The sequence below is a fragment of the Oppia nitens genome, unplaced genomic scaffold (genome assembly GCF_028296485.1).
Source record: "Oppia nitens isolate AA-2021 unplaced genomic scaffold, nextdenovo-longstitch-racon4-pilon3 scaffold4_pilon_pilon_pilon, whole genome shotgun sequence".
NCBI classification, from domain to species: Eukaryota; Metazoa; Arthropoda; class Arachnida; order Sarcoptiformes; family Oppiidae; genus Oppia; species Oppia nitens.
The window spans coordinates 3,140,245-3,150,344 of NW_026533232.1; the positions used below are offsets into that span (position 1 = coordinate 3,140,245).

The following is a 10,100-nucleotide window of genomic DNA, read 5'->3' on the forward strand; positions in this document are numbered from 1 at the left end:
CCATAAAATATAAGACTCTGAAGTTAATGACATAATAATTCTTGACTTTATCTCTAAAATAAGACTTTTTAACGCAGATAACAGTTATGAGAGATATTCATATAAACAAAATACAAACTATTTTTCAATACACCACATATACAGTCAAAATGGATAACAATATTATTATGAATATAAAGCAAAGCATATGTGTTTGTCATATAATTTTCAAGTTTTACTTCAATATAAAAACAATTGATTGCATTTCACAATTGCATCTCATTTTTGGTGATTTAATCAGTTATTATAGTTAGTTAAACCTTAATGTTATTTACCAAAGTATTTATAACAATGTCTGGGATTGGCTTTTTGTTTTGACAAACTTTTGCTTTCAAAAAGTCAAATAAGTGGGGAAAGAGAGAGAGAGAGAGAGAGAGAGAGAGAGAGAGAGAGAGAGAGAGAGAGAGAGAGAGAGAGAGAGAGGCAACAAAAAGTTGAGTAATAAGATTCAGACAAAAGACAATGACTCAAGACTTTTAAAGTTAAATTACATTCAAAAAGTAAGGATAAGTTAATCTATTTTTAGCCTATAATTTCATTACGCTTTTTACGTGTTTAGAGTTGATATAAATATATATCATATAATATATATATATCGTATATACTGTATATATATATATATATTACATAAACTTATAAGCGTTTTGCTGGCAAACAACACATTCACTGTTAATGTATTTACTGCTTAACTAATAGGTATGTGTTATGCGGTGTATATGTTGTGTTGTGTAAGTATTAAACAGTAAAAGTAAGTCATAGAGTGATAATTGAATGGACAGGTAATAAATGTGTGGACAAGACATGACATGACATACCGTTTTTCCTCTTAGGATAGGCTTGTTTACGTCGTGTACACTTTGAGCCGATGTCTGCCATCAAAGCCATGCCTGAGTCAGTCAACGATAGTCTCTCTTCATTTCATTTCTCGTGTCAATTGATTTACACAATATTCTTGTCTGTTATGCGATGTATGACTACATCGGCAATAGAGTCGCTACCAGTGCTACCAGTGCTGCACAAACACACTATAGAGGGCATCAAATGTTAATAACACAGTCTCTCAATACAAAGGTTTATCCAATTTTGAGCTCAAGAGGTGGGGCATAACCATCCAATAAGCGCCGTATGAATGTCTATATTAGACATACCTTTCCATGTGATCGCGTCATCTATACTGACACTAACGTACTGCCAGTCATTGGCAATACCTGTGCTGTTGTCGATTGGCTCAACCAATCATTGGACTATTGTTTCGCTGATTCATAAAAAAAGTTTATTTACGAACCAATAATGAGATTACTATTGAAATGATAGGACAGGTATTTATTTGTTTGGCAGTAGTGTCCGTCAACTTATTATATCTATTGATACAATACTCTAGATGTAGTATAACTGTCCCATATTACACAGTGTAATACACACAATTAATAGGCATTATTAATAGATTAAACAAACATTTGAACAAGGGCATTTACACTAATCATTATTAAACTTATTATTAATGATTAATTAATATATGATAATATTATAAATATTTAATTGAAAAAATAGTTAACAATTGACTGCATTGTTTGGCATTTGACACAAATATCTAATGAATAACACATTTGATTAATCAAAAAAACTTTGTTAAACTCATTGGTCGCTAATATCAATGCATTGATTTTCACACTTTTAATAAATGATTTATTACTTAACGTTCACACAAACATATATGATATTATATATACTGTGTAATACACATACAGTATATAACATAACAGCAACTTTAGCCGTGTCTTGATTTGATGCAAATGTTTACATTTATTTTATTATTTTTAGCGATGAAATACTATCCAAATAGCGATTTTGTGAATATAAGTATATTTTGTGTCAAAAACAAATTACTTCATCAACTATTTGCGTGAAATATACAGTTTATACAGTTATATCTGTTTCTAATAAGATATCTTCAGGTTTTAAATTATGTTATCACTCAATATCTGCACATTTACTTTATATTTATTAAAAACACTAATCAAATAATTTTATAATCAATGTATTCATTGTATGGCACAGTAAAATGTTATCAAAAAATAGGTGGAAAGGGAGCAAACATATAGACCTTGTTTAGTGTGGCAAACATTTTATGAGGAGATAGATCTAATACATTTGATAAATTAATTACAACAAAAAATACTAATAATCAATAATGACATAATTGTAATGTAAACAACAAAAATTAAAGACAAATTAAAGGTAATTTAAATAAATTATTCACTAATTTAAAAATTATTATATAATTATTTCCAATCAACTATTGCTCAATTTATTATTATTGTTTTTAACAACTATTGTATTTTATATTATTATTTGTCAGTAAATGGTTCGTTAAATTGTTAAACAGTAATAATAAAAATTTATGATATGATTAGACAAACAATTGCTTGATTAATAATTGAGTGAATAGATGGGTCACACCTGATGCTTAACCACTGACTGGTGATCCCAATAGTAGTAAAACTGATGTAATGTACTGTATATACGAATATTATGTATTGTCAGCAACAGTGGTGGTAGTGGTGGTGCAGACACATAGGGATCACATCAATAAATACTAATTATATTTTATTATAGGAGTCGAACATCGTTTGTATGTATTTCCTGTTTGCGTCACTTAATCTAAATGTTATAACAAATGAAAGTTTGCGGTATTTCTCAAACTATAGTCTATTGCCTCAAACACAACATAACACCAATACTACAGTACAGTAGAGTAAAGACATGTTTCCTGTGTTTGAATTACTTTAAATAAATTAGGTATTCATTGCTTTATTACATTCATTTTCTGTAGCATTCAATTGGTATCAATTGTCGTAATGTAACAAAACTTATTGCTCTTTTTAATACACAAATAACCTAACATTTAATACATGTATATTATATAATTTAAGATGTATTAACATTTTTAAATAAATTAACCAATAATTCTGTCATTTTTATTAGCTTTAAGGTTTCAGTTCAATTGAGTTAATTTTATTATAAATTAAACAAAATATTCCACAAATTTTCCATATATTGTTTATTTAATCAAACTTATGTCAGATGTTATAAATTATATACAATCAAAGTTTCAAAATTAATTTAATATAGGCTAATTAAAAATTTATATTTTGATATTTTTAAAATATTCAAAATGCCTAAAAATATAATTTTATCTACTTTATATTTTTAACTTTAATCATTTAATCGATTTATATATTTAATTAGATTATTATTAATATTAATTTATAAATAATGTCAACGATATTTTTTATGATAATATTTAACTTAAATAAGTTATAAGTTGATACTACTTTATTTTTAATTATATTTTTAATTTAATTAGTATAATACAAATTATAAAATGTTGCAATTTTATGTAACTGTAAAAATTAATTAAACATTTAACTTTATTGAATTATGATTATAACCAATGATTATGACTTTAATTAGTTTTCAGTAAACTATAAAGTTTTTTAAGTTAATATTATGATTACTAAATATGACTTTAATATAAAACATTTCAGATATATTGTAAGTTTTTAAATTTGTATTTTAATTAACATGATGAAAGTTATTATTTATTTATTTTTGCAAATTAAATAGAAGTGAGAATTCAATAAAATCTAAATTGTACTTGATAAATCATACAATAATATATATTAATATTATACAGGAATAAACAATTGATAGCTTATGTTAATTTCCATCAATTATAACAAATATGCTAACTCTTATAATTGGTAAACTAATAAATGGGTGACTCATACGGTATTATATTGATGTTATGATTAGACCTGAGCCCTAATGGGATATCCGACTTTTATCATACACTAGCAAAACTACAACATGTATTTATTTTTGAATAATTAGACATTTTGTAATATAAGACCAAATAGGTTAGAATTATTGTATACAAAATAACTAACATTATCATACTGTACACAGTTTACAATAATATGAATGTTATTAATATAAATTTATTATAATATTTGTTAAACATATTGAAATTATTATTGAAAAATAATCTACAATAGAAAGTGTTTATTTAAAACATTTAAGATAAAAATAATAACATACCTTCACGCAAGTTTAATTTAAGTTAAAATTTAATACATTAAGTTTGAACTTATTATCAATTATTATATAATATATATTCAACTTCAACTTAATATAATATTAATGCAATCAATTAATTATTTAAAAAAGATAAAAATTTGTTTAAAAGCAAATTTATATCTACTTTTATATTGTATATCACTGTAAATAGTGTAATAAAGTATAAAATCAATTAGGTGAACATAATTTTGGCATTGAATGGTTTGGCATTAATTTTTAACATTGGTATTATATTATAATATTATTGGTATTATAATTTGAAATTCAATAAAATAGCTAAAATAACATCTGACTTCAAAATTTATTTATTGTGTACAATACTTAATTATATTGATTGTAAATACTGTAAACTTTTATATGTTGTTTTCAAAACTGTAATTTAAATTTAAAATATGATACTAAAAAAATTATTATTATTACAATCAATCGCTTCAAGCATAATATTATGCAATATAAATAAATATTATACCAATACATATTAAACCAGAAATTTGCATACAATTAACACATAGTATTTACATTATCTACTTTTACTATATTTTTTTAGTGGTCAATATAAATGACACAAGTCTCATATACCAAGTTTAGCTACAAACTCATAGATTTTGATGATTATTTAAAATAATAACTTAATTGCTAAAAGTAACATAATATTTTTTTATGTTATGTTATGTTATTCTGTAGACATATAAAATTATTAATTAAAAAATTGTGCTTAAAATGTGCTAAAAGTGAGTATTATTATTCTATTGGATTTTTAAAAAATTTTCAATGACTATAATTAACATATTAAAGAATCTTTATTAATATATTATAAATGTAAATGAACTCAAATGGGAAAAATTAAGAAATATTAGCTCCGATTCTAATCAAAATAGTATATTATTTTAATCACAATCAAAGGTTTATATTGATATAAAAAACATGAATTCATATAATTCCTTAAAATGTAAATATAATTCAAATTGCTCTAACTTTGGATTAATATACATAAGACACTGTGCTTAATGTATATGTAGATTAAATTTATTATAAAATCATTTTCACTTAAAAAACTAATAAAATATAATTAAATGTTTATTTTCAATGTATTGCCATTCAGTTTACAAAAATATTATTTAATATTATAAAATAGTTGAAACAGATGTATATAAATCAATCAACAACAAAAAATGTAAACTTAATGGTAATACATTGAAAATTGACTTTGAAGCTTAATTTTTAAAAATTGTATTTGAAGCATTTAATATTTATTTGTCTAAAAAATAATGCTAATTAGAAAATATTATAAAAATTTTAATTATCAATTTTAACAAAATTTAAATAGTTCTTTTTAATAATAAATAACTATTATAATAATGATTTTTATTAATAAAAATATAATTCAATTTTAGTTTTAATGCTAGTTTTCAAAATTCAATACTGTTGATAATATTTATCTTGATATTTCAACATTGCAACATTTTAAATAGTTTTTTATATACATTATAATTTTAATTACCATTATTTTTAATAATTAATAAAGTATTCTAATTTTTATTAGTTTTAGTTAATGTTTAAAATACTATACTATGTACTGTACTGTACTGTATTTATATCGAAACCTATTTTTACTATCCTATGAATCTAATGCCCAGTACTATCTAAAGTTCATTTAAACCAATTATAATGAATTAGATTTATAAAATTAGTGTAAATTACAATTTGTAATATAACGATACAGTACTATTCGAGTCAATCATTTTTATTGATTCCTATTATTATAAGTTTTATATAATAATTGATAGGATATATTGATAAAAATTTATATTTTTCATAACAATTACAACATTAATGTCCGATACTCTGACCAAACATAGAATTCTTATTCAACTGTATTAGCTCTGTATTTATAAAACGGAAAACTTTTATAAACTGTATATACTGTACAGTATAGTAAAATATAATAGTTTTAAATCATAGCTTTAATTATAAAATATATAAATTTATGATTAACTAATTTAATTTTTGAATCGATTAATATCAATTAAATCAAATAAAAATCAAAAACAAATAGTTAATTAATTTTCTATAATAATTATTACAAAATTTTTTATTTTTATATTACATTAGAAAATGATTTTTTTTAATTATCTTTTGATATTTTAAAGTAATTACTATTCATTAAGATATTTGTTGAAACTATAATACTGTACAATATTTGTTTTTTGTTACATTTTAATAATTTTGTATTTTTCTAACAAAATCGCAAATTTAGTTAATTGTTAATAAATATTCTAGTAATGACATGTCATAAATTATAACCCATAAAAGCCATTAATTTTATTTTATTGTTAAGATTTAACTAATTTAAAATCCTCATTTCTATTTAGTTTTTATACAGTATTTTTAAACAATTTAATAACACTGTATACGATTTAACGTTTGCTTCTATAAAAAATAATGAAAAATATTTTTTTAATTGTATTATTTTAAAAAATCTATTAATGCAATAAAATTTAAAATATAAATTTTTAATATAACAACAATTACTGCAAGTATGCTAAATTATTTGTAAAGATTTTTTGTCATTTATTTCATATAATTGTGCTACAATGATTAAAATAGTAAATAAAAATAATATATATATATATATTAAATGACAATAGACAATGATTAAATATAGATAAGAGAGAGAGAGAGAGAGAGAGATGACATATGCATTACGGTAATTGTGATTAGCAAATATTGAATAAATATGTAAATATCTAATCACTGATATAATTTGTATTACAATAATAAATATGTAGTAAATATTGTACAAAAAATAACAAATACTATAAATACAATATACTATACAATAATTGACTTAATATATAATTAAAGTGATTAACTTATTGGAAATAAGCATTGAATGCATTCGTTTAAATCACAGACTAATCAATTGAAAAATTTCATTCATCTTATAATAAAATGTTATAAAAAAATATTTCCATTTTTTAGTTAATTGTGCTAATAATGATGTAATAGTTTTTTGACACAATTTAATTGATATTAAGTTATCTTAGTTTCAGTCACCGAGTCTTCATGTGTTGATCCAGTGATCTGCGTTTGAGACTCTTTAATAACGTCCTCATAACTGGGAGGCGGATCGTTATTCATGCTATCAATTAATATGGATTCATATGGAGGCAAATGACCGGTTGTCTGGTTATTATCATTGCTCTGATGGCGCCTATTATGAGCTGTAGTGCCACGTCTTGAATCCGTATTACTTGCAGATCGACGACTTCTGCCACTATTTGACGAGTTATGACCATTTCTGACCAAAACATCTTGTTTTCGGCAAAGATTATGCCATATAAGAGCACAACAACATAACAGACTAAAACAAGCCATAAGAAGACCGGCGGCGGTCGGTATCATTAGCACAGGATTTGAGCCTTTTCTCGTGTTTTTAGTTTCTATTGTTTAGTAAAAAACAATTTATTAAACAAATATAAACAATCATTAAATCAGTTTATATGACAAACCAGTCAATACACAGACGCGATGGTTGCGATCAAAATTGAATCCGGGATTACATTCACAACGACTGGTATATGGACTTTGATTGCAGTGAGAATTCTTGTCATTGTGAGTACATTCCTCTGGATGTGAACAGCGCTCTCCTACTTGTTTGGGGGCCAGACATGAATGCGGTCCGACTGAGATCGGGTACTCCTTCTTACACCGACAGATGTTGGACTCATCGCAGTATACGTGCGATGAGATCGGTAGACACATCCTCAGCAGTGAACACTGTTGACCGATATGGCACTCAACTTATAATAAGACCACAAGACATCACATCAATTGATTACTTCAAATGTATGGCAAATATCATATCATAAGTTATGTATACAAACCTCTCGTAAAACCAAACACTGAATACAAGAGATAAACGGCTGACAAATACTTTGCAACCGACAGATCGTAACAAAACATTTTCATTGACCACTTGTTTGGTGTCAATCATCGACACATGTCTTGTCGTTGTTGTCTTTGATGACAATAATGTAATTAATTGTTTTGTTGTAATATTTACAGTAAGTCTCCAAACAATGTAGTAATCATTGAATCAATTATTGAGTCAATAATACATTGATATTAATATACAAAATACGTCTTCAATTCAAAGTAGTGTTGCTTTGAGTACTCAAACCAATTGATTAATTCATTCATTGATTGAATCAATTAATTATTTAACATTTATTTTTAAACATATATTTTTAAAACATATAAAATCTATAATCAATTCAAATATCATTTGTTAAGTAAATGACATAAAATTTAATTTAATTTGAAGTCAACAAACAATTACAACACTATTTGTTGCAACACTAGTCTCTCAACACAAGTGACTCATCTAAGCATAGCTTTTAGTATCCAATAAATGACTGAAAAATTGTTTTCAAATAGCATTGAAAAACTATATTCAAAATAATATGTTATTTTGAAAAAAAAAATTCAATGACAAAAATACTAACAAAAATATCCTCTAATTTGTGTTTTACAGCTATATTTCATACGAAATATAGTAAATATTATTATTATAATAATTTATACTTGTTTTGCGGGTTTTAATTATTTTAATATATATTTTCATAGTTTACATTAGACATGTCAGTCAATTTCATAACTTATTTCAATTATGAAAATATTATATTTAAATAAATTTTCCTAAAATTGGTTTTTAAAAACTTTAATTAACTTAATTTGCATTTTTATAGTTTAAGTATTGATAACATAATATAAAACAACCGGTGAATTGTTTAATATATTTAGCATTGAGTTAAAAAACATATGTCTCTTAAGATATTTAACTATTTATTCATAAATTAATGCTTTAAATGACAACAAATGATGAGATCATCAAATAATTTAATGTTTTACATAATAAAGTATTTCAGTATTTATAGTATAATAATATAATACAATATTATTATTATTATTATTATTATTATTATTATTATTATTATTATTATTATTATTATTATTATTATTATTATTATTATTATTATTATTATTATTATTATTATTATTATTATTATTATTATTATTATTATTATTATGCTATATATAGTTCATAGACCTGAATGTGTTTGTTTGATGAAAATTTAACAAAATATCTATTTATTATTACTTTTCAATTTTGAAATATCTTTGTTAATCATAACTAAGTCTCTGATAATTTACGATTTTTATGAATTTTTCGATAATTGGGGTTTTATTAGTAGATTATTATGAAAAAAATACTTTAAGACTTAGTAATAATAGAAAAGGTTGTGAATCCTAATAATAAATTGTTTGAATAAATATGACACTAATATTAATAAAAACATATATAATTTAAAATATTATATAACTTGTGAATTATACTAACAAAATGTATGTATAGTTAAAATAAACTCTTATTATTTAATATAAAATTACTATAATTGCAATCATTATTATGTCCATTCATATGTTGTGTATGTTTTGGGTATTTTTAAAAATATATAATTTAGATTTTCCTAAAATTATGTAATTCAACATCATATATATATATACAATTTATATAATTTTAAAACTAAACTATTAAAAATAATAATTAAATGCAAATATTTATAATTTCTTTATTTAAATATTTTCCTTATTTGGTTCATTTATATCATAATAATTTATTAATAGTATATATTTTTTAATACTTAAATTTTCAATAAATAATACATTTGTATTTATTATACTATATTTACTTAAAGAAATTTAAAAAATAGATATTGTAGTGATAAATGACAAAAGTTTTGATTTACTTTATGTCACTATAAATTAAATCCTTATTATTTTTATTTTATTAGTCAATTTACTTAGTTATCAAATGATATATAAAATAAATAATTTTCTTAATTGATTACTCATTC

General features: G+C 22.8%; 2 protein-coding genes across 2 annotated transcripts in view; both read right to left on the reverse strand.

The window, feature by feature from the left end:
* LOC128959751 (zinc finger E-box-binding homeobox 1-like) overlaps window positions 1-1,508 on the reverse strand; it is a 30,996-nt gene extending 29,488 nt beyond the window's left edge. The window contains exon 1 of the mRNA XM_054305756.1: window positions 855-1,508. Coding sequence (XP_054161731.1) covers window positions 855-924 — 70 coding nt within the window. The 5' untranslated portion in view covers window positions 925-1,508. The remainder of the gene's footprint in view (window positions 1-854) is intronic.
* Window positions 1,509-7,152: 5,644 nt separating this feature from the next.
* Window positions 7,153-8,343, reverse strand: LOC128959780 (uncharacterized). Its single transcript, XM_054305794.1, has 3 exons — window positions 8,067-8,343; window positions 7,692-7,982; window positions 7,153-7,622 (listed from the first exon to the last, which is right to left on the reverse strand). The coding sequence occupies exons 1-3, from the start codon at window positions 8,149-8,151 to the stop codon at window positions 7,213-7,215; spliced, it is 786 nt and encodes a 261-aa protein (XP_054161769.1). The 5' UTR covers window positions 8,152-8,343; the 3' UTR covers window positions 7,153-7,212.
* Window positions 8,344-10,100: the final 1,757 nt, after the last annotated feature.